Source organism: Neopsephotus bourkii, unplaced genomic scaffold, assembly GCF_033783945.1.
Source record: "Neopsephotus bourkii isolate Nb327-2 ecotype Australia unplaced genomic scaffold, CSIRO-AGI_Nbou_v1 NB_616, whole genome shotgun sequence".
In the NCBI taxonomy this organism is placed as follows: domain Eukaryota; kingdom Metazoa; phylum Chordata; class Aves; order Psittaciformes; family Psittacidae; genus Neopsephotus; species Neopsephotus bourkii.
This window is the reverse complement of record NW_026901116.1, coordinates 2,891,501-2,916,987: the sequence shown is the minus strand read 5'-3', so window position 1 is coordinate 2,916,987 and position 25,487 is coordinate 2,891,501. Positions and strand designations below refer to the sequence as shown.

At 47.9% G+C, this 25,487-nt stretch overlaps 1 protein-coding gene across 3 annotated transcripts in view; it reads right to left on the bottom strand.

Moving 5' to 3' along the window:
- Positions 1 to 9,051: 9,051 nt before the first annotated feature.
- SMOX (spermine oxidase) overlaps positions 9,052 to 25,487 on the bottom strand; it is a 58,616-nt gene continuing 42,180 nt past the window's right edge. For 2 of the 3 annotated variants that reach the window (XM_061351984.1, XM_061351983.1), the window contains exons 4-7: positions 19,258 to 19,431; positions 15,277 to 16,000; positions 10,232 to 10,392; positions 9,052 to 9,506 (exon numbers count right to left, since the gene is read on the bottom strand). In XM_061351984.1, the coding sequence (XP_061207968.1) occupies positions 9,369 to 9,506; positions 10,232 to 10,392; positions 15,277 to 16,000; positions 19,258 to 19,431 (1,197 nt within the window). In that variant the 3' untranslated portion in view covers positions 9,052 to 9,368. The remainder of the gene's footprint in view (positions 9,507 to 10,231; positions 10,393 to 15,276; positions 16,001 to 19,257; positions 19,432 to 25,487) is intronic. The other variant, XM_061351985.1, reaches the window with a different exon arrangement.

Sequence of the window (25,487 nt, the reverse complement as noted above, 5' to 3'; positions counted from 1 at the left end):
TCCACCCCAACCCATCAGTTCTCTCACTTTTACCCTTCCCATCTTTACCCTCTCCCCCATCCCAGAGTAATGGGGCAGTGTAAGTGAGCAGCTATGTTGAGCTCAGCTCCAAGCTGGGGTTAAACCACAATAACCAGGCACAGGTTATCTTTATCCGAGAACCCCATCCAGCTCAGGCTTTGCTTTATCTGGAGCATTGTGTGCAGTTCTGGTGTCCTCAACATAAAAAAGGATATGGAGCTGTAGGAACAAGCACAGAGGAGGCCACGAGGATGCTCAGGGGCTGGAGCAGCTCCTGTATGGAGACAGGCTGAGAAAGTTGGGGCTGTTCAGCCTGGAGAAGAGAAGGCTGCGTGGAGACCTCAGAGCAGCTTCCAGTATCTGAAGGGGGCCTATAGGGATGCTGGGGAGGGATTCTTCATTAGGGACTGTAGTGATAGGACAAAGGGTGATGGGTTTAACTGAAACGGGAAGTTTAGATTGGATATAAGGAGGAAATTCTTTCCTGTGAGGGTGGTGAAGCACTGGAATGGGTTGCCCAGGGAGGTTGTGAATGCTCCATCCCTGGCAGTGTTCAAGGCCAGGTTGGACAGAGCCTTGGGTGCCATGGTTTAGTGTGAGGTGTCCCTGCCCATGGCAGGGGGGTTGGAACTGGATGATCTTAAGGTCCTTTCCAACCCTAACTGTTCTATGATTCTATGATTCTATCTCTCCTCTCTTCTGTGCTAGTTTGCATTTTACGGCTGCTTAATTTCCTCTGTCATGGTGATGCTAACTCCCATAGCTTGCCTAGGTATCCCTGAAGCTCCTCTTTGCCCTTGACTACTTGCATTAGTGCTGTGTCATCAATGGATTCACCTGCCTCTATCTCCAAGCCACCTATCAGCACATTAACCAGCACAGCACACATGGGACTAAGCACTGAACTGTGACCTTGTGCCATAATCGACCATTTAATCCTCTTTGCTTCTCCTCAAATAACTGTAGACCCATGGCAATAGTTTCCATCTCATCCCATGACCCCTGAGCTGCTGGGCCCATGCTCTGTCAAGAGCTGAATCCCTGAAACATCATTATCCTGCTTTTAAATATGATTTCCAACTCATTTCCCCAGGACATGTGTAGGGAGCGATGACCTCTAATTCTCCCAGTCTCACCTTAAGGCTCTTTGAATACAAATGTAACCTTCCCTATATCCCATCCCTGCTTCCTTTCCTTAAAATTCAATCAAATCCTATTTAAATTGCTTAAAAATGCCTGCCCAGACAATGCTGACCTTAGGAAAGGCCTCCTGAGATAATCCGGAGATGTTTGAAGCTCACGGCTGGGTTTCTCTCTGATGGTCTAAAGGCAGGTCTACAGGGCAGATGTGTGACATGCCCACTTCATCGACATTTAACCCCAAAATAAGAGCCAAGAGTGAGCCAGCTCATCCCAGAAACCATGCTGGAGCATTAGTCTAGAGCAACGCTCCTACATTATCTTACTGTTTGGTCTGTCTTTCCCCTTACCCACAGAGAAACGCCTTTGGTGTCCCCTGGAATGATTTGCCACATCCATCCCAACCCATACCCTTTAGCACAAGGGAACTACCCCAACCCAGGATGAACTGAGGTGGGTGGCTTTAGGATGAGAACACATCTCAGTTCCCCTCAGGGCAGCAGCGATGGGCAATGAGCCTCACTTGGCTCATCAAAGCTCCTTCTCTCCCACTGCTGCCTTTCCCAGTGGAAGCGTTTGTCCTGGAGCAGGCACGGCTGCAGTGATGCTACCGCAAAGCAAAGGCATGAGACAGTGCACGGCTGGAGGGAGGAGGGTGGGCAGTGCAGGGCTGGAGCTGGCGTGGGGAGGGAGGCTCATGGACAATGAGTTCAGGGAGCCCTGAGGAGTTCAAGGTCAGGCAGACACTTTAAAGCCCACTGTGTGGGATAGACGCTGCTTAGGAGAGGCCTGGGAGTGAGGGTCATGGCAATGATATATGCACATACATATACACACACGCGTATATACATATATACACACACATATCTAAATATCAAATTATCCAAACACATAATTATATAAATATATATGAAATAAAACAAATATTGATTAAAATATAAAGAAATATATATTAAAATATAAAGATACATATAAAATACATAAGTTTATATGAAGAGAGGCTGAGAAAGTTGGGATTGTTCAGCCTGGAGAAGAGAAGGCTGCGTGGAGACCTCATAGCAGCCTTCCAGTATCTGAAGGGAGCCTATAGGGATGCTGGGGAGGGACTCTTCATTAGGGACTGTAGTGACAGGACAAGTGGTAACAGGTTCAAACTGAAACAGGGGAAGTTTAGATTGGATATAAGGAGGAAGTTCTTTACTGTGAGGGTGGTGAGGCACTGGAATGGGTTGCCCAGGGAGGTTGTGAATGCTCCATCTCAGGTGTCCCTGCCCATGGCAGGGGGGTTGGAATGAGATGATGCTCAGGTCCTTTCCAACCCGAACTATTCTATGAGTCTGATTCTATATGAATATATTGGGGCTTTATATGTGTATATATATACATAATACATATTTAATATATATATGCATCAAGATGTTTTAGTTCAAGGAAATCCAACTGTGACTCAGCTGCAGTGATAAATGTGTGCAGGCCCAGATAACTTTAAGGGCATTTTACCCACATCCACCCTTTCCACCCACCTCTGACCTGTCTTTATCTATTCCACCCCTCTTCCTACCCTGCTGCTTCTTATTCATGCACAGATTACCAGAGAGGACAGTTCAGCTGAAGACGGGCACCCCATAGCAGCTCTCTCATAGAGTCAGGCTTTGTGCAGCGTTCCAAATGCAGCTTTTCCCCCTAAAAATGTGGCTCTATGAGATGCAGGCCAGAAATTGGTCTGCCCAAAGGAGCTGCTCCTTGCCACACACAAAACAGCAACCGCATTGCCTCCAGATGTGACTCAGGCAGAGGACACGGTCAGCCTAAAATGAATCCTCGTGTTACAGGTAAAAGCTGTCATTCCTCTGTCCTGATTGTGCTGAAAGCCTGGCCCATTTAGAGTCAATTGTGGCAATAGGCAGCCTGATGGTCCTATTGTTTGGGGATGGGAAAGTTTTGTGCTGTTTAACAGTTATAGGAGAAGGGTTTCCTTGGGCTCAGCGTCACCAAATGACCCAGCGCTTCCCAGGAGCCCCATTGAAGGCAGCTACATGGGGGTTAAATCAGTGTTTGAATTGAAAGTGCAACAGGAATTGGAGGAACAAACCTTTGTTTCTTCGTTTGTAAGATGTAAAAAGGATGCTCTGCTTGGGAGGGGGGAGAGGATGCACAAATGTTCCTGTTGGTGTATACATGAGTCCTGGCCCTGCAATGAAGGTGATGGGCCTGGGCATAGAAGGAAGCTATCAGGATCTGACAGAGCCTTGACGTGTGATGGATGAGCAGGATGGGTGCAGCCCCATGCACAGGGACCAACACACATCATTGTGTGTGCCCAGCTCATGACAGTGGCAGCCGTGTGTCATGCTCAGACATGTGATGGGACATTCCTGAAAGGCAGGATCTGAGCGCAGCTCCTGTAGGATACAGCCCCTTCCTTCCCCATGATGGATGGGGCAGCCACAGCTTCTCTGGGCACCCTGTGCCAGCGCCTCAGCACCCTCACAGGGAAGAGCTTCTGCCTAAGAGCTCAGCTCAGGCTCCCCTCGGGCAGGTTCAAGCCATTCCCCTTGGCCTGTCCCTATGGATATGCCCAGGTTAGGAAGGAGCAGGCAGGTATGGTCCAGATCAGAGCAGGCAGCAATATGGGAGTGAACAGGAGCACAGCTTCTGCTCTTCCCTTCCTACCACAGAAAAACACAATGGTCGTCATCACAAAAAGAGGTACAAATTCCACCCGTTCACCTAGGATACAGCACCATAACCAGGAGTCAGCAGGCTGCTGCACATAGTATGAGCAATAGCAAGTCCAGCTGTTACCAAGGTGGTCTGAACATCCCCGGGTCAGGGAGAAAGCATCAGTTTGGGCTTTGAAGCTGCTTAAGTGTGAGCAGTAAACTGAGGGCTTCCTGCCGTGCTCTGAACGCAGGGAGCGGGCAGGGAGGAGGCTTTGCCCTGAATTCCTGGAGACCGAAGGCCCTCAGCTGGTGAGCCCCAGCACAGCGCTGCTGCAGGCATCCCGCTCCCATCGCAGGCTGCGGGCCCGCTCCGTGCTAAGCTGCCACCTCCTGCATCCTCCCCTCAGCATCCACCAGCGCCTCCCGCGATCCTGGTGCCCCTCCTGCTGCCCAGAGAGGGGAGACTGAGCTGAGCTCTTAGGCAGAAGCTCTTCCCTGTGAGGGTGCTGAGGCGCTGGCACAGGGTGCCCAGAGAAGCTGTGGCTGCCCCATCGCTGGCAGTGTTCAAGGCCAGGTTGGACATAGGGGCTTGGAGCAAGCTGCTCCAGTGGAAGGGGTCCCTGCCCGTGGCAGGGGTTGGAGCTGGAGGAGCTTTAAGGCCCCTTCAACCCAAACCAGGCTGGGATCCTGTGGATGTTTTAAGTTAACATTTGAATGCCACAAGATGGCAGCAAAAAATCACCTTTCCCTGCTCTGCCTTCTGTTCGCTCCCCTGACCTCATGCTATGGAGAAGTCAGCAAACACCCAACCCCACCAGAGCCAGGACCCACTCTTCATCACTTCACCATCTGCAATGACAGCGTCCACTCCTTGCAAGTCCTTTTGCTGTTGGTCCATCATGCACCCGAGCACTCTAATACCTCCTGAGTGACTCTAAGCCTGGTTTGGACACTCAGAGACCCCTCATTCCACCCCGCAGCATTGAGGTGCTGGAGGAGCCCAGTTTGATGTGCTGTGGGGTGTGAGTCACTGCAGGTGAGGCAACCAAAGGCCAAGGGCATTACTGTGCATGGGCATTACTGTGCAGGACTTCTCAGCATCATAGCATCAACCAGGTTGGAAAAGACCTTTAGCATCATCGAGTCCAACCATTACCCCAGTGCTAAGTCCACTGCTAAGCCATGCAGATCAGCCCTGAGGACACCCCAGGAAAGCTGCAGTTCTCACCATAATGGGTTTTGCCTTCTTTTTCCCAATTTTCCACCCTTATGCAGGAAAAAAATCCTCCAAAAGGGGATTTGGGGGCTCAGAAAGAGGAGGTGAAGGCTGCAGCGAGCCCTGAGCAGCCGCATATACATGAGAGCAGAGGCATACACATGAGGCAAGGCAGTGACATGGTGTGGTCCCACACAGGGGTTCACACCACCCCCTCCCACTGCAACAGAAGCTTTGAGCACCCCAACTGCTCAAACAACCCCTTCTGAACTGCTCCTTGCCACCGAGTTCGAGGATCAGCAGGGAATGGGCAGACTGGGGCAGATGTGCACATCCCTCCATGGCACCATCACCTGTGGGGCTTTGGAGACATCTCCACCAGTACCCTGCCCTTCCCACCACTGCAGTCCCAACCTCTAATTACTGCTGGGAAAGCAGAACCCAGGAATCCCAGTGGAATGGACCTCAAGGATCATCTCATCCAACCTTTCCAGGCAAAGCATCACCTACACTGGATGCCCCAGCACCCTGTGCAGCCCAGTCTTAACAGTGTCCAACGTTGGGGACTCACCACTTCCCTGAGGAGATTATTCCAATGGTTGTCCTCACTGGGAAGCATTTTCCTCTTGTGTCCAGCTGGAATCTCCCCAGGAGGAACTTGTGCTCATCACCCCCCATCTTTTCTATGGGACTCCAAAGGCAGTCTCCATTGTCTCTGTAGCCACCCTTTAGATACAGAACAGCATTTATTAGGTCTCTCTTACCATCGCAGCACCACGTCTGTTTTGTGCCAGCCTTCATCCTGATGATGTTCCCAATGGATGCTCTGGAGACATGCTGCAGGCTTTGGAGAAGGGAGAGCAGGGACCGCTCCCAGAGGCTGTCATAGAGCCCTGTGGTGATGCCACCTCTCCTCCTCACATACTCACAGTGGCCTCTGCTGCTGATTTTAAGCATCCCTTAGCAAACAATTGCTAAATTTAGGGCACCTGTGAGAAACAGGAGCCTCATGTAAAGGCTGAGTTGGTGGTGATGGAGGCAGAGGTGGAATTGTTCTGCAAGGCTGAGCCTGAGACACCAGGCAAAGGTGGGTCCATAGAACTGGATGCTAAGAGCAGCACATCACCACCCATGGGGTGAGTGTTGCTCATGGGGTGTACACCAGGACCCAGAGCTGAGAAGCCACAGAGAGAAAACCCTGCATGAAAAGCCATGGTCCAAGGACATTTGACTCTGAGTGTCTGAGGTGCATCAACTGAGTGAGCACTGACATAGATCCCTCCTTAGCGAACCCAGGCACCACCATCATACTGCCTGCTCAGAGCAGAAATAGGAGCTTTGAAACCCTGGTTACCAGCACAGCAGTTGTCTGGGATATATCCCATGACAAAGAAGCCATAGGAGAAAGCAACCCTTTGGCTTGCCCTTATAGGCCCAAAAGGTTTGGTTTCCTCCTGTGCTTCCACTCTACAATAGATCTGGCTGCTGGGACATCAACTCTGGCCACGGGCAGGGGCACCTTCCACTAGAGCAGGTTGCTCCAAGCCTCATCCAACCTGGCACATATGGCAGTGCACAAGGCCAAGAGCTTGTTGTTGTTGGTCCCTTCCAACCCCAACCTTTCCAGGATCCTATCACCCAGAGAAGCACGCTCTGCGATTGCTGTGGCTGCTGAAGTGGGCAGTGCCTAGGAGGCAGAAGGAGTTATCCAAAGCTTTCTCTCTCATCCCACACAGCTCAGGGGCTCCCACCCTGATGGTGTGGGAAGTCTGTGAGTTTCCCAACTCCTCCTCAGGACACATTGGAAATCGGCTGCCATTGGGCTTATGGTTTATCAGAGGAACATATGTCTTAGGAAATAGGTGCCTACATAACCAGGGAACTCTTTGAAGGAGGCAAACCCTGCACACACACACACATGTGCTTCAGTGACTAACACTACAAGTTAGCTTCAGGAAGCCTATTTGGGTCAATGGGGAATTCTGCCACTAAACCAAGGTGCGGTGTGAACACAGCACACGAGGGGTTCCCATTTAACACAGTCCCATCAGTGTTGCATTAAGCAGTGCTCTGTGGTCCAGAGCACCCTGCTGGAACAGGGTAACTTCAGCTCTGAGTGATTCTGTCATGCAAACACCATTTATGTGATGGAGTTCAAGGCCAGGTTGGACACAGGGGTTTGGACCAAGCTGCTCTAGTGGAAGGTGTTCCTGCCTGTGGCAGGGGGCTGGAGCTGGATGAGCTTAAGGTCCTTTCCAACCCAAACCATTCTATGATCTCAATTCATTCACCCCAAGATAATTTTCAATGATTTTTCCTGTTAATTTCCCCTTTTTCATCCATTTTATTCATAGCCACTTTTTCAAGCACCTCTGAAGGCATTTTCAAGCAGTTCTCAGCCACTGCAAGTGGCATCACTGCCAGAGATGCTCTTCAGATGAAGATGTCCTCTCCAGCACACACGAGGAGCTGGAAGGCTCATGAACAGACCTTGACAAGTATTCCTTACCTTTGGCACTGGTGTTTAGTCCTCTTGTGGTTCGTCAGCATTGAATATGGCCAAAACATGGATGAGAAGCTGCTTCCACTCAAGCAAAGGAAGTGAGGACATCAACTAAATGAGCATTCACTGTCCCCTCAGTGTCCCCCAGCCTTTCCCTTTACTGCAGATATAGTTTAATGTAAGAATGAACCTTGCTGATAAACCAAGCACATTTACACATATCTAGGTCCAACCTAGGCCAACAAAGGAAGGAACACTGGGATACACAGTGTGTATGAGAGGTTCTGGGCTGTTATCTCCTCCCAGACAAAGTAGAAATCCTTTTAGTGTGAGATGCAGCATCCCACAGGGAAATTGAGCTTTCCAAGCTATATCCTAAGGTCTCAACTCTTCAGGGATAACCCAGCTTCTATTTGGACTAAGAATAAATGAGGGATACCTGCGTTTAGGCAGTTTCAACTGAAGGCCATGTCAGGTACTACAGGTAGGCTCCATGGAAACGTATACCCACATGTAGTATGACTGAGTCCAGCTTTCACATTCCTTCAGAATTCCTTACTAATGGGAATGGTTTTGATCTCCCTGTGGAAACTTCAATATCAGTGGTGATGTTGGACCTTCTTTTCTGGAAATAGGGGGTGAAAACCTCACCTGTTTCGGGTACTGATGTCCAAAAGATGGAGTTTCATCACAGAGGCAGTTCAAGAAGGCTGCTTCATGACTCTCCTTCTTGCCCACACCACACTGCATGCTTTCTCCACTTGGATTAGCTGCCCCAATTCCAGTGTAGAGTCCACTACAGCTCTATCTGCATTACCAAGGCAGTTTGGGGCTTTACTTTGCACTTTGATCTTGTGCATAGACATGAACACTCCTTCCACAATGTGGCTGTGGCTCAAGGATGGCTGGAATTTGATGTTCCCTTTAGAGACCGCACCAGCTCCCAGAGAAGCTCTCCTGGTTTAGCTTCCTTAGAGAAGCTTAATTCCCGCACACCCAAACCATGCTGTGACCCAAATCAAGCTTTAAAAAGCAGGAATGACTGGGGCACTCCCTTCAAATCCAAGATACTATCCCAGACCAGACAGGGACACTGTTTCCGATGCCATTTTCATCAAGGCTGTTTTATCTCTCTGCTTTGCAGCGCTGTGATTCCTTTGACAACTTTCCATGGATTGAGAGAGCCCAGAGGGAAGATAAATTCCTCCATGAAATCATAAGCAGGCTTCCTGAAGCACAAAGGCCCACAGGAGCTGACAGGCAGGTGACACACAGAGTTATAGATAGCGTGAGACACATTTCTGTGCTAATCTGGACAAGGGAAATGACTGTGGCTTTAAGGTAGAATTCTTGGTGTGAACCAAGATCAAGCAGAACATTGAGTACCCACATTTACCTTAAGATTCTCCTACTCCAAATGTTCTAGGAAAGGAGAAAATCCCTATTATTATAATGGGTGAAAGAGTTGCAAGTCACTGAGTGAAGGGTCCAGGAAGTATCAAAGCAACCAGTGTTTTTATAACATTTATTTTAGTATAGAAGGCACTTACAATACAGAAAGAAAACAAAAAGTAAACTAGGATAGGCACCAAAAGTGAAGTTAGAATTCAAATGACAAAGAAACGGTTTACCAGACAAAAGGAGCACCCTTCCCTGTTAACAATAGAGCACACGGAATGAAGCTATTGATGACTAACTCTTTAAACAGATAGGACTTTAATAGAAAAAGATAAAGGCTGTTCTACTGAAATTAAAAAGGAATCCCTCCACACCTGCACAAGGGATTGGGAGGAGGTGGTGGTGGTGGTCACAAACATGGGGCTTTTTAGCTCCGGCACTGCAGGAGGTCCTGGTACATCTCGATGAGGTGAGCGGCCTCTCTCTGCCCAGAAAGCACAGCACCGTGGGTAGTGGAATAGTACTTCCTGTGAGTGGCCTCCCCTGAAAACATCACCTGCATTGGCTGCAGAGGGGAAGAGAAGCAGAAAGCTCAGCAGTGCCCGTGGGAAAGCTAGAAGGAGACAAAACTTTAGTGTCCTCCTACGTCCCCATGAGCTGATGGTGGTGTTTTTAGAGCGCTGGCTCCTGACATCCCAACAGGGTGCACTACGAGCACAGCGCACCTCTACCTATGTCATAGAACACAGAACACTTCAGGTTGGAAGGGAGCTTAAAGCTCATCCAGTCCCAACCCCTGTCATGGGCAGGGACCCCTTCCACTGGAGCAGCTTGCTCCAAGCCCCTGTGTCCAACCTGGCCTTGAGCACTGCCAGGGATGGGGCAGCCACAGCTTCTCTGGGCACCCTGTGCCAGCGCCTCAGCACCCTCACAGGGAAGAGCTTCTGCCTAAGAGCTCAGCTCAGTCTCCCCTCGGGCAGGTTCAAGCCATTCCCCTTGCCCTGTCCCTACAGGCTAATGGTTATTAAAGAGAGAGATCACAATTCCAAAGCCACATGGATGACTGCTCTTGATAATTCCAGAGATACAGGAATCCCTGAGATGTTGGCATTCCAAACAATTAAAGAGGTAAAATCCTACACACATCATTTGGCCAAATATTACAAACCTGAAAAACACATTATTGGAGGCCTAACCAGAGACTGTCTCTTTTGCCCTCCCTCCCTGAGAACCCACCACCCAACACCATGTTACCCTTATTGCCACAGAACTCATTTGGGCCATACTTACAGTAGTTTTGGAGCTTTCAGCATAAGGCAGTGGTTTAGCAAGTTTCTCTACATCAGCCCCACTAGACCCAACTTGGGTGTAAGAGTAGGATCCCCGGAAGTAGGGATTGCTGCCCCAGGAGGACCGCAGGATCCGGCGAGGTTTCGGAATGTTTGGATTCCCTGGGTGGAAAGCAGAAGACAAGAACTAAGACCATGGCCAGAAGAAAACACAGCAATGCCTGTGCAACGTGTGGGTGGCATGATTTCAGCCTGGTTTATTGAGAATACAACCTAGCAGAGCCTGCAGGCTACAGGGAAGAGGCTCTAAACCAGACCTCTTTCCTATTACTAAGGATCTATACAACAGAAACAGCATCCCTTTAACTGTCTTCCACTATGGGGAAGATTATTAGCCTGGTGAGAAGTGTGCCTCCAAAGAGGAACAGAGATAAGGGGTGTTAGAAGGCAAATCCTCATATGCAGGGGGACAGGAAAAGGTGTCAGGAAGTTCTCAGAACCTGTATTATTTACTCCAATTGCTACACACTTTCACCCCCAAATGAACCTAAAATCCAACAAACCCATTCTGTGCAACACCCATGGCACAGAAATAAGGCTTTTGAGGCTGGAAGGGGGATTTCAAGATTGCTGGAGGATTTCCACTGCTAAGAGGATGGAGGACCTAGAGGCAAGCGGCACTGGAGCGCATCAGTGGTAGAGCCACTGTCTCCATCCCAAAGAGTACAGGAGCAACCTCACATATCCAGGCAAGGCTCAGCTACTTGGGTCAAGCCTAAGTCTTCTTCACTGAAAGGGTTGTCAAGCATTGGAACAGGCTACCCAGGGCAGTAGTGGAGTCACCGTCCCTGGAGGTACTTAGAAGACGTGAAGATGTAGTGCTTTGGGGCATGGTTTAGTGGTGGCCTTGGCAGTGCTGGGGTAGTGGTTGGACTCGATGATCTTCAAGGCCTTTTCCAACCTAAGTGAATGTGATTCTATGACTGTAAGAGACTGTCAGCACAAGAAACAAGAGTACTGAGACATGTTTGCATCTTGCACAGCCCATGCGCCAGCTTCAGAGCCTGACTGTAACCCTTCAGCACGCTATGAAGGTGATCCAAATTCCCTCACAGCTTGGAGAGGGAGACACCCAAGTGTAAGGACTCGTCAGGCACTACATCACTTACTTCTGCTCCACAACTATTTAGTCATGCCTTCAATTCCTTAAAACCAGGAGCAAGTTACTCCTCTGGGTCAGCTACTGCTTTCAGGAACATCCTGTCTCAACCACAACTATGAAGCCCAAGGCTGAAGCAGAGCAAAGGCACCTGGATGACTCGCCAAAGAACACTGTGAACACTGTGTAACCACTAACCCCAGCTCAAAATAGCAGTGGCACAGACCAGCAAATAAATACACCCTGCAAACAAAACACATCCTACAACTGAATGCTGTTTCAGGAATAACAACTTAGCATAACAAAGGCTCTAAATACACTCCTGCAAAGATCTTCAAAGCCTGGGATGGAAGTGAAAAGCCCAAGGGAGTGTGAGAACAAGGAGCTCTCAGATGTGGCAAGGAAGTAAGTTATCACGTTTTAGTTTGAAGGGCTGTGGGAAAGCCCAGGAGAACACACCATGAAAGCTGTCAGATAACAGCACCAACCAGGGACGAAGCAGTCATCCATCACATCCCATTGCATGACACAAAACCAACCGCACAAGGATGTCTTTGCACATAAAAGGAGTCTCTGCCGTGGGCTGGTGGGGCCTCTTCTGTGGCTGGTGCTTGTTCTCATGTTCCTCTGTTAAGGAACCCAGAAGATTTTCAATACAGAAGCCAACAAGATGTTGGTAAAAAGGGGATTAATTAGGAACTCACAGTGCTACAAGCAATGAGATGAGGGCTTGTCAGCCTGTAAGGCCACAGATCTGCTAAAAGACTGGTATTCGTTAACAAAAGGGGTTTGTGGAGTCATTACCCAATCAACAGTTGTATAAATCCAGCTATCTTTAGTATCTACCTATAATAAAATCAGCTCACAGATCTAGACACCCAAATCCAGTTGCCTACCTGAGAGAAGGGTATCTAAGATCCCATCAAGGCAAAGAGAGATATGTGGTTCTATACACGCATTAGTGCCTCCTGTCACTAGAGAGACATTAGGGTAGCCCAGGCATCCCATGGGCTGGTAGATGTGATGCAGAACCTAACAGAGAGCCATTCCCCTCTAGAGAAATAGCTGGGGTATGGGGAGGACAACTACTGCCTTCTAACATTTGAGCTCAGCCAACAGAGAGCAGAGCAAGGCTTGTAATCGTGCACAGACAGCCCATTAGGTCAGATTTAGAGGACACCAGTTTTCAGCTGTGAAAAGCAGCAGCTGTCAATGGTCCTTAGGTCAGAACAATCCTCAGAGCTTTCCACAGCAAAGCCAGATCCACAACACTGACCTGCCTGTGAAATGTAAGTCACCTCTCAGTGGGAGTCTAAAGAATGGATTTAACATCTTTTGAAGCCAAAGCAAAGGCTTCCATGAGCAATGGACTAGAAGAACAGAGCTGAAGATGGGAACCCACCTGGTAATGCATTAATTCTTTAATAGAAGAAGAAGAAATAAGAGCCTGGGGGAGTTTAGACGCAGAACACGGAAGCTACAAAAGGAGAAGTGAACATTGAAAGGTTCATACTACCTGCTTTCAGTACTGAATATAAGGCTCTCTTTAGACTTCATGGAAAAAGCTGATTCAGAAGATGTCAGAGCACCAAGCAAGGTGTGGAAGATCTGAACTGCCTTATGGAAGAGTCTTTCTTTCCAGTCAGCTTAGAACCCTAGGAGAACTGGTTTCCCAACACAGCTGACTTACATAAAGTTGGGTACCGGGAAATGGTTCAAAAGCTGGGTTTGAAGCCAGAAGGTTGCTTTGTGTACCCCCCAGCCATCCCCTGGCTGGACTAACCCAGATGAGTGGAGAAGACATTAGGTGCATGGAAAGCTTCTGTTATTTCAGCCTTCCTGCCACTTGGCCCAGGTTAGCCAAGTACTGCTTCTTCTATGAGCCTGCTAGGGAAGACAGGAGCAAGGGCAACAAGGGTAAACCCAGGCACCTTAGCAAGGCCATCCTGGAAGATCTATGGAAGGATTTTCTATAAACTAACAAGTTTTGGGGGGCAGAAAGTGGAACGTGTTGTGTAATGGGTGCTCCAAGAACAGGTTTTCTTCTCACAGTTTCGAGGCCACCTCTCAGCCTATGCACAAAATGATTATTGCAGGGCAAGGCCTTGGGAAGTTCAGTCTGGAATTCTCCAGGGTTAGATAACCCAGGATTAGCAGAGGGCTGAGGCAGAGCCCAAAGTGTTGCTGTGTCTGATGGACAGTGATCAGGTGCAGCATCAGCTGGAACAGCAACTGCAGCACATGCCCATGACCCGGTGCCAACACATTTCTATCCTCGGAGGAAGAGAGGAACATCCAACACATGCAAACAATAACAACAATGAAGAAGCCCAAAAAGGAAGAAGGAGATTATGTTCCATCTGCCACAGAGCCACCCAAAGAGCCAAATTCCCACTAATTAATCAAGATGGCTTAAAAAAACAAAGGTCTTGAGCAAGAAGAGCTGCACAAACCAAGTTGTTTATATGTTCTGGGAGACGTCAGCACTGAAACAACTTGGCCTTGAAGAGAGGAGCCTCCTGTTCTGCCTGTGTGGAGCAGTTGGGCTGCTGAGGTCAGGAGGAGAGAGGTATGTACGGACAGTGCAACATGACGTAGGGATACCCAACACCACTGAAAACAAACAGAAGCTGCCCAGATCCAGCATTCATTGTTTTCATTCTACTTGTCTGTGGGCTGCAGAAGAGCCACAGGTTCATCATCCAACACTGAATAAGCTGAAACATGATTCAGTTTTGGTCACTGCATTGAGGTTTCTGAACCTAGTGCCTATCCTATGGATTCTGAAGGGAGTAATAAAACCTTTGTTGGCAGTAGCCAGCCACGTAGGTAGTCCTTAGCTTTCAGAGCCCCTTCTCTAGATCTTCATGTTGCATTCAGCAAATGGTCTGTAAGGACAGAGGAAAGCTACACTTGTGAAGGGAAACTTCTCCAGTAGACAAGAAGTAAGGCTGGAAACCCACTGAGTATCGAGATTTGGTTAACACGAGGCAGCAGGCAGGTATAAATAGCTTAATCACAGGACTCGTCTCTAGAATAGCTTCAAATGCATCTAATCTTGGAGGATGCTGCTCTTATAATTGCTTTTAACTATATGTAAGTTCAAAGTCCTTATTTCCAGGCTGAGTCAACCACTGTTTCTTTCAGCACTGCTGACAGTTGTGCTTGTACAGTGCCTTCCATAAGGGGATCTCAAAGACTCTGCAGATACAAAAAGCCCTTTCCATGGGAAGATGTGCAACTCTAGGGCAGTGACTGGAAGCAAACTAAGGCCCAGCATTAGTACCTTTAGTGATTTCATCTTGGATTTTCTCAGTATAAGACACCTAAGATCTGCCTTGCTCCAACTGCTGCCCTTAACGTGATGCCTGCCCAGTGAATGTGAAACCTGTGAAGTCCAGAAGGTTTAAGTGAGGTAACCAGAATATGGGAACTCTTAAGATCAATGGATTCTTTGAGATTTAGGCTAGAGAGATTTCCATACAGCCTCGGGTTCAATGGAAGTCAGGGATGTGATTCAACCACCACATCTCAGCTGATCTAAATAGGTTCAACTCCGCTGGCTCTGAAAGTGCTGCTTTCCACCCCTGAGATCACCCTCAGGAGTACTGAGCCTGACAGCTCCAGCTGCTGAAGAGTTACTTGTGATTAAACAGAGCAGAGGATGTGGAATCCTCAAGCACTTCTGCCCCCCACTTCCTGAGCTGGTTATCAGCCCCTCTATAAATAGCTTTCAGGCACACCCGAGCAGGAGGGATGCTGGAAGCAACAAACACAGCCCATTCAAAGGGATACAGAATGCCAAAGAACTAAAAATGACCTGCGTGCATTTCCTTCCTAGCGGCTATTCAACACCCCGGCCCCATCTCCCTCCCTTCTCCACTCACCACAGGAACCAGAGCATGGCTGACCTGTGAATTTACGTAGCATTTCGGTGCAGGTTTCTGCCACAGTTTCATCATCACACTTCTCCATGATCAGTGCCTCCTCTCCACAGATCCAGCCACTCAGGACATGGCCATACCTCTCCGGTGGGTAGAGTACATCGAAGCTGCAGATCTTCTTGTACCACAGCTCCTCAGGGTAAGTCAAGCTCTCACTCTCTGCCTCATCTTCCCAGACAAACTGGATGCTGTTGCATTCAGAGCTCCAGAAAGGCTCTTCAAACTCCAGGAATATCTTGTCAGTCGTATTGATTCCCAGTTTCTCAATGGCCATCACCTTCTCCTCAGGCAAGCGGGGATGAAACAGGCTTTCATGGCGCTTCTTCAAGACTCCCAGGGACACGGTCACAATGACGTGGTCAGCTGGGATGAACTCACAGTCCTCGCACTCTACGAAGACATTGGAGCCCTTGTCCTCCTCGGGGAGGTCACTGTTGTGGTCAGCCACCCTCTCGATCTCCTTGCTGACCGACTGGTTCCAGTGGATGCACTTGACTGGCTTGCGGAGCTGAATGACAGACTCGGGGATGGAGCGGGCCAGGAGCTCCACGATTTTAATGAAACCACAAGGAATGATGTGATGAGCTCCAGGGATTTCGGTCCATTCCCCAAATTCACTGAGCGACACTTCATCCATGCTGTGGGAGCTGCTCTCGCAACTCTCTACCTGAGGGAAAAGCAACACAAAAGCAACGTTGCCACAGAGTACCTCATTTTGCCTCAGCACAGCATCACAAGGAACACAGAGCTGCTGCTGGAAGTCCTGAATCCCACTCTTAAACCACATTACGCAGAGAAGAGATCCAGAGCAGCCCTATGGAGAAGGACTTGGGGATGTTGGTCGATGAGAAAATGAACATGAGCCGGCTTCAGTGTGCGCTTGCAGCCCAGAAAGCAACCGTGTCCTGGGCTGCATCAAAGGGAGCGTGACCAGCAGGTCAAAGGAGGTGATCCTGCCCCTCTACTCTGCTCTCGTGAGACCTCACTTGGAGCATTGTGTGCAGTTCTGGTGTCCTCAACATACAAAGGACATGGAACTGTTGGAACAAGTCCAGAGGAGGCCACGAGGATGATCAGGGGCTGGAGCACCTCCTGTATGAAGATCGGCTGAGAAAGTTGGGGCTGTTCAACCTGGAGAAGAGAAGGCTGCGTGGAGACCTCAGAGCAGCCTTCCAGTATCTGAAGGGGGCCTATAGGGATGCTGGGGAGGGACTCTTCATTAGGGACTGTAGTGACAGGACAAGGGGTTAAAACTGAAACAGGCTATGTTTAGACTGGATATAAGGAAGAAGTTCTTCCCTGTGAGGGTGGTGAGGCACTGGAATGGGTTGCCCAGGGGAGCTGTGAATGCTCCATCCCTGGCAGTGTTCAAGGCCAGGTTGGACGAAGCCCTGGGTGCCATGGTTTAGTGTGAGGTGTCCCTGCTCATGGCAGGGGCGTTGGAACTTGATGATGTTAAGGTCCGTTCCAACCCTAACTATTCTATGATTCTATGATTATTTTTGCTACTAAAGGAGTGTTTAGCCATAGGACCTGACACAATCAATCCTCAGCCTTCTTTCCAACCAGAGAAAGCATTTTGTCATGGTAAGAAGCTGCATCAGCTTCGGTTGCATTGGCCAAGGTTGCATCATCCAGAATTCAGAGATGATGTCTTTGCTTCTGCATGATTTGTGGTTAAAGCTCTGACTGTTTTCTATCATCTAAACCCCACTTCACTGGCTGGAGACTGGCCTCTTGGTGCTCCTACAACACAGGCTGGAGCTGTGTTAATCAGACGCTGTTTCCAGTGTTAATAAATGTTCCCATGAGGAGACATGGAAAACTTCTGGCAGCTATTCCTGCTGTCTGCAACTTTCAGCACGCTGTCATACAGCAATCAGCAAGCAAACAATCTGCCAGAGGCGAGAGGACCCAACGCAGAGGGAACTGAAGGAGACAGAAAAGGGAAATGCCAAGATACGAGAGATCCGTGTTTGATACACTTGATGTGATTACCAAAGCTTTAGATTCAGGACTTGTTGGTTAATGCTTGCAGGAGTATCAGGCATAGCTGCAGCTTCCAACAGTCCCTGGAACAAAGGCAGGATGTTTGGCCTGTCCTGTGATAAGTTTCTAATGATAATACTGATGCTTGGGACACAGTGATCTTAAAATCTTTAAATCACCAGTCATGATGATTTGCACGCTCCAATTCTTTAAGCATTTTAACCTTAGATTACATTACATTACGTTACAATACAATTCCTTGCCTTCCCCTTTGGCCAATTTTCCAGGCCTTTTCACACTTTAATGACCACGTTTTGGAAGCCTGGCAAGCTTAGACCCCTCTCCCTGTGGAGCGTCTTGGTGCAGGGCAGGAATCTCTGTGCTGGGCTAAGCAAACAAGTCAGAGCTGTTCTCAGGAGTTCACAGGCTGTCACTGTAGTGACAAATAGGGGTTGCCCCTTCCTGGGGTTGCCTTCCTGGGGTTTGTAGTGACAAATAGGGGTTGCCCCCCCTGTCTCCAGGCACAGCTCTTGGGCCATATCCCTTCTTGAAGACCTATTCTCTGAATCTGCTGTGGTTCCACCCCATCTGATGGCTGAGCAAGCACTCACAGCACTCCCCCAAGGTCATTTTGGTTGGTCCACTGCACAAACCCTGCACCTTGGGTCTTGCAACAGGCCACTCATCCCACCTGGATGCTCCAACAGGACACTCCACATGCTGAACACAACAAACAGTGGTTGCTATTTGGTTCTTTCAACCACGAAGGACAAAAGCCAGGAAGAAAATCAGGGAACTACCAAGACCATACTTTGCCTGAGACACCAGTTAATCCTCATGCTCTCAGCAGCTCCAATCTGATAGTCTTAAACACCAGAAGCTTTGTTCTCAGGTATTTACACATAAGAAGGGATTTCCCATGCCTGCAGAAAAGTCTCTGGCTGTGGCGACCTGTAGCAACCACAGAAGAAACCACCAGGAAAACCAGAGCTATACCAGACTAACATCATCTGCATGGGTGATGCTCCGTGGATAACACAATCACTAGTCTATGTGGCAGCTGTGGAGACCCACAGGCTCTTGGGTTAGACACTGAGATACCAGAACAGCACTCAGGATGCCTGAATTCAAATCTCAGCTTTATCACAACCCCCTGTGAGGCTCTTTAGATCTTTCTCTTTATTTCAGCTTCCTACCTGTATGTAGTGAATATCACACACTTCCCCACATCACAGCATGCTCCTTGCCTCCCCTGCCTCATTTCATAAACCTTTAAGTCATTATAATTGAAATAGGAATGACTGTTACACTTTACTTGTGGAGTGCTTGATGGAGCATTAAGTCCTCATCCCACAGAGATCTCATTTAGGCCAAAGCATCAAGGAGATAAAAAGAACTAGGGAAGCTGTGAGGAAAAATGATTACGACACGGGCTGATACAATAGACCTTTGATTTTATTGCTTTACTTTCAAAACACTTTCTAGGGATTCCTTCAGCAAATTACCAGTATCAAAGTTACATTTCTTCTGGCTTCTGAGATATGGACAGATGTGGAAAGGAATGAAAAACACTCAGGAAGGATTATGGGGTCCCTGGTGTAAGGCACAAGACATTACTAAAAGAACCTGACAGTCAAGTTAGCTTCAGATAGTAAGAAAACATTAAATCACACCAGAAAATTTAACAGGGCCTAGGAAAGCCCCTTCTATGTAGAAAGCTGGAAGTTTAAGGTAAGGAGATAAAAGAATAAAGGTATTATATCTTGCAGGACACTCTGCATATGCCTCATGAGGAAAAGATGTCCATATAAACACAACTTGCCCCAGCTGCAAGAGACAAAAGCGATTCCCCAGTGGTGGGCAAGGCTTAGCAAGGTGTCTGAGGTTCAAGAACTGTCTGTTCTTAGTTACAACAAAACATGCACACACACATACCTTAAGGTACTGCTGGATCATGGCTAGTTTCAGCCTCTTGACGGCCTCTGTGTCATCCGGGTCGGCCTTGACGCGCTTGCGCACTACGTCCCGTGTGAAGACACCCACACTGTTCTGGCTCTCAGCGTTGACTGGTTTACCTCGCTGGAAGAACTCCTGAGTCAGGTTATAGACCTGCCAGAGACAGGGCACACAAAGATGGACAACACAATTCACAGCAGAACCCAAGCAGGATGTTTTTTCCTCCATCCAAACCCAGCACATTCTTCACCTCCTCTTGCCAACTCTAATAGCGCACTCTTGCCACAACACCATGTCAAGCTGCACCCACAGCTATGGTGATAAGGCAGGAAGCAACATTTCCCTGCAGGCAAAGATAACCACCCTTACTCACCTGCAATAGCCCAGTTACTATTATTAAGTTACTATTAACTTACTATGAGCTATTTTTTAACTCAAGCATGTCCATCCTATCACTTGTAGAACACCAACTGACACCTCCATTCCATTCCCAGTAGCTAAACCATGTTGTTCAACCAAATGTTTAGATGCTGCAGTTGCATTTGCAAGGCAAGTTAAGTGCAGACTGCAGAGCAGCTCTGCAGAACAGCTTTGTGCAATTTTGGGCTCTGCTGAACAGTATCACAGCCACCAGTCTCCATCCAAAGCCTACTGGGAGTGAACTCAAGTAGTATGAGCCATGTGCTTCCTCGCATCTGACAACAAAGCACCAGCTCTTCTCACAGCTCAATGTCTCAGATGCAATCCTAGCCCATACGTTTGACTGCTCTAACTTGGAACCAGCCCCTCCACCCTCTCCATTATTTAGGAATAATACCCAGGGACCCACCAGGAGTTCAGTTTTATAGCTGCTTTTTCTCTTGTCCACTGAAAATTAGGAAGCAACTCACACAGGCTTAGCAAAGGAATGCATGTATGCACACAGGTTTTACTTGTTGAGTAAAAGGTACAGATCCATGGAAAACAATGACATGTCCCACCAGTCTGAGAAGGGCCCACAAGGAAAATCCCCTTCTAAGAAATCAATGCTCTTTGAAGATCTTCCTGACATATTTTTAACCCCCGTTTTCCACCCTAAAAGCTACTTAAAAGCAAGAAAACCACCATCCACCTTGACCATCTGCTTGTGGCTGTCTGAAGTAATCACTGTTTCTGCCTGTGATATCACCAGAGGAACCCGAGATGGAATCACGGCCTTTCACTTCCATGGAAAAACTCTGAGGAATCTTTTAACACAGGAAAGCTTTTAAAAGATGCCTCTCAGAAGCACAACTCATGCCATTAGTGACCAGAATGAGTCAACTTCTCATTTATATCATGGCACTCGGGTGCACGGTACTCTTTGTACAAAGAGAGAAGCAATATCCCTGCTTGGTGAGTTTTTCCTATCAAAGATGGTTTGATTACAGCTTATGATCCTTTTTGTCAAGACAGGTTAGTTGGACATACTGAGTTCAACTCAAAAGTAAATGCCTGGTAGGAAGCTGTGGGAGCCTCTCCTTCAAATGCTCCTAGGGCTTCCCATTCTCTGCTGATACGGATAATCCACCACAGGTTAGTTTCTTCCTGCTCTGATGCTTCCCAAAAGCCTGATTTTCTCTTGGGTTTTGGCAATAACATGAATTTGAGGAGGCAAAAGAGAGGGATGATGAGGAAAGTAGGTGGTGAGGAAAAATGCATGGCAGTGGTAGGAGTAAGATGAAGCAGGTCTGTAAGGGAAGGACGAAGGTGAGTAGAAAGGGACAAGTAAGGGATGAAGAGGAAATTGAAGAAGAAAATAAGTGAAACAATGAAAAAAAAGGGGGAAACTACAAAACCAGGTAAGTAATCACAAGGAAAATGAACAGAAGCGGTGAACAGAATTGCAGACACTGACTGGGCCACAGCCTTTCCAAGGAGATTTCCAGACAAGAAAGGTGGAGACCAATGCCCTGCATGAAAGGAAGGCCTTCAGCAAAGGAAAGGACGTAGAACCTTCTCTGTTCTCCAGTGCCAAGAGCTCTTTGGCAGTTTTAATATCTCACAGTTCTCAGGTCCACCAATTTATGAGGCTCAAACCACTTGCTGCAGGCACAAGGTGCATAGACCCTTGCGTCAGCACAATGCAGCTCAGCTTCCATAAGCTGACTGCATGCTATAAGCAGATAACAAATTCACAAGACAAGCATAGCTGTGTTAAAATCCAGCTCCCATTTGGCAACAGGTTAAGTGAGCCTTTTGGTTTTATTAACCACTGTATTCTCCATTGCCCAACAGAGGAAAAGAGCAGAAATGCAGAGTTATCCATGCTGTAAACATCAGGTAAAGCCTTTCCTACGTATGTCATCCCATTGATCAGCCAGCAGGTTAAGTATAATCACCATTAGGATTTAGTATTTTCTCTCAGAATCCCTGTCACTTCATTACATTTCTCTTCTTGGGGGTGCTGAACCATCTGATGAGGAACAGAAGGCAAAGCTGTTGTAGGCAAGAAGCAGAAGGAGAAACAACAGCAAGTCCTACATTAAGAGATGCATTGGCATAATGAAAGAATCAAAAAGACACTCCATATGTATTAATATACACACACAGCAAACACATCCTATGTAAGAAACTGTGGGAAAGGTTCACTGGAAGCCTTGATTTAAAGTAGGTTTCCAATGAAGCAGAATTGCACTGTCTGGAGCTGGAGTTACCTAGACTTTCCTTCCCTAGGTGGGAAACTGCTCACTAACAGAAACCATCATCGTGCCTATGGACCATCTGTGAAGTCACTGGAAACAGCATTTGTGAGATCTGAAAACACATTCTCCTTCCATCATTTCATCATGATGTGATGACAAAAGGGATCCCAAGAGTGCTCAAGTGGGCTTTATCTCAATGATCCTGCTGAAAGTAGCATTGAGAATGACCTGCAAGATAGTGCTGATCTTCCAGTTAACCTTGCAAATACCCATACATCCAAACTGAGAGCACTGTGCCCATCAGCAAGGAGACCTGCACCATGTACAGCCCTGACTCATCTCCCTTTTCTAGTATCACAGACCTGACACAAGAAGGAAGGAAAAAAAGGACAGACCCCATCACCTCCCAACTGCCACCACTGGAAAACACATCCAAGCACAATGATCTGATTGGTTCTCACCTTAAAGCTCCTCTGGGTTTGGGCAGAACTACTGGCCTTAGAAGCCTCTCTGAAAGAACTACCCACAGAAGCAAAAGGCACAGAACACCTCAAATGACTATTCATTCCAAGCAGATTTCCCTCCCTCATTCTGAGGGTTCACATACAAGCCTATAGGGAACTGGGACTGAATGTCAGAAATTCAAAGGAGTTAATCGCATCCTTCATCTTCTTTCTGACCAACTTCGGGGCATCCCACAACCAGGCTGTCTGCAGAGAACACAGGTTCCATCCGCATTATCCTCTCCGTTACCTACAGGCTTCCACCTGCAACGTCTTTACGACATACGTGCTCCTCCACCATGGGACGAGGCAGGCTCTTAGGAAGAGCAAATCTAAATAAAGCAGTTTCTCAGCACTGAAGGAGACCAGGAAAGCACATCCCAATCCACACTCCTTCCTGTCAGCGCCGCTGACGAGCCACAGCATTGTCTTTTTCACACTTGGCTTAAAAACTGCAGTGACTTAATCCCCGGTCAGTACAAAAGCCCTGTTGGAGATAGGTCCATGCTGTTACCAGGCCAGACATCTGTCAGTGCAATAGAGGGACAGGGAAGGGACAGTGACACTCGGTGGCCCTTTGGTCCTGCTTTGGATGATAACACAAGGCACTGGAGCTTAATTGGGGATGGCACAAAGCCCAGCACAGGGTGGGGGTGAGAAGGGTGGAAAACTTTGTCATTCTTTGGCTGCATCCCTGCCCCAGAAGCTGTGCAAGCACACAGGGGAAAGCTGATTGTTCAAGGGAGGGTTCCTGTGAAACAGGTCTTTAGGGACCACATCCTTACTGGAAAGCCCAAATAAAAATAGGAAGGTTTTGTGTATCAGGCTGGGTGATGGACTTTGACATTCCTGGGTAGGGAAAGCAGGGGGACTTTTCACTGCATTTAACTTACCAAGCTCACCACTTCCCTCCCACACTTCACTAATACCTGGGAGTTGGCTTTAAATACCTCTTTGGAGGGAGACATGAGGACTTAGCAGGGACAGAAGAGCAACCCTGAGATGGATCATCCCTATTCACATTTTCCCAGTAGTTATCTGCACACACAGACACTGATGTCTGTGCAGATGTTACCCTCAAAGATAACATTTCCATCACTTTGAGGGTTGTGCATATATGGTGTAAGCAGGCAGAGGGTCAAATCCTCCCCCAGCCCCAGAATGGTTTGGGTGGGAAGGGATCTTAAAGCTCGTCCAGTTCCATGGAACACCTTCCACTAGAGCAGCTTGCTCCAAGCCCCTGTGTCCAACCTGGCTTTGAACACTGCCAGGGATGGGGCAGCCACAGCCTCTCTGGGCATTCCCCCAGTTATCCCAGCAGGAGTGATGAGGAGCATGGGAAGAATATGAATACATGGCATGAACATCACAGTAGAACCTTCCAGTGCTGGTGCTCTCTTCCTTTGAGAGACTAACTAAATGAACCAGTGGTGACCCTGATCAGTGCCAGCCCCACACAGTACGCAGCCTAAGGATCATCTTAAAACAGCAGTGGATGGAGAGCTGCCCTGCCAACAGAAGGCTCAATGCTTTCTCATACTGCATCACTTGCCAACGTGTGGTTGGAAACCCAGGTAGCAGCTCTGCAGGACTGGAGACCTTCTTTACAGGCACTGCTCAGTTTGCTGGTGCTCTCATATGGAGAAGGAACAGTCACCTCATACACAAGCTCTTGATAGATCTTGACTGACTTCAGTGCAGTGCAACAGCCTCTTGTAGGGCACTTCCTGCTACAGAAAAGAAAAGCTGAACACTTATAGTGCTCAGCTTCCATGTAACCAAATAAAGGCTCCTGTGAGGCATCCCTACAGCTATTAACATTCAGGCTACTGCAAACAAAAAGAAGCCAAACTTGAAGTAGAAGAAGCAGCCAAAAATGATTGGACACATGCCTGGAAAAAGCACAAGGACTCCAAATGAACCAGAGAGGCAAAGAGATGGAGGTACTGGGGAGCTCTGCCTTTCACACCAGGAAAACTCAGCACACATTGAGACCTCTCCTGGCTCCAGCATCAGCAACTCCATGTACCCAAGTGAAACACAAAAGGGAGACCGTCTGCACTTGGCACTCACTGAATGTGGTGTCCAGATGACAAAATAAGTGGGGCTAGAAACAGACTGAAGACTAAATTCTTACTGTTACTGCCCAGCATTCATTTCATCTCCAGTTAAAGAAAGAGCATTGGCCAGCTAGGGTGAAATATGAAATGACAGAATGGACTCAATGAAAATGCAAGAAGAAATGCTGGGGAAGTGGAGGACAACAAAACACAAACCAAAAATGCACCAGGCAGACTCAGCCTGTGTGGAAAGAAACATTCCCTGCACTTTATGCCAGAGGAAAATGGCCCCAAAGCCACATGTGCCTGCAGCACATGCTCCTGACCAGTACCCATGGGTACTTGTGCTTCATACAGTCATTTTGAACTGGAGATGTTCAGGAGATCATGTAGCTCACCCTAATCCCAACTTTTCTTATGCAGCACAGGGAAGAAACTACCACCGTTTGTTTCGATCAATAAAGACGGTCCAATCTGACACCCCAAAGAGGTTGGGACAAGAAGCTCAACTGCTCTTGCAACCAGCACCCTTGGAAGGTAGACAGTGAAAGCACCTCCTAACAACTTAGGAATTGGCTGATGTCTTCTTCTTGGCTTAAGATGTCCCTTACATATCTTTTACGACAGAGAGTAGTTGTAGACATCTTTACAACCCATAAATGTGAAAGCCTTTTCTATCTCCTACTGATAAAGATAACCAATGATAAGCTAATAGCGTGTTGAGTAAAGAAGATTAATTTTCAATGTGGTGTTCTCTCCTGTCACTGGCTCCCCCTTTTCTCTTGCTTTAAAAAAAAGGGTAGATTTACCCAATCCATAATTTCTCAAACACTGGGCACCTTGTTATAGCCTTTATCGCACCAGTTGTACCTCAAAGCTACTTAGCTCTCATCTTTGTGTCCCCATTTCAGTCTACTTGCCTCTACACCTTCCCTTTGTTGGAGATTTCCCTACCCTCTTTGAGGCAGGATGCTCACCAAGCA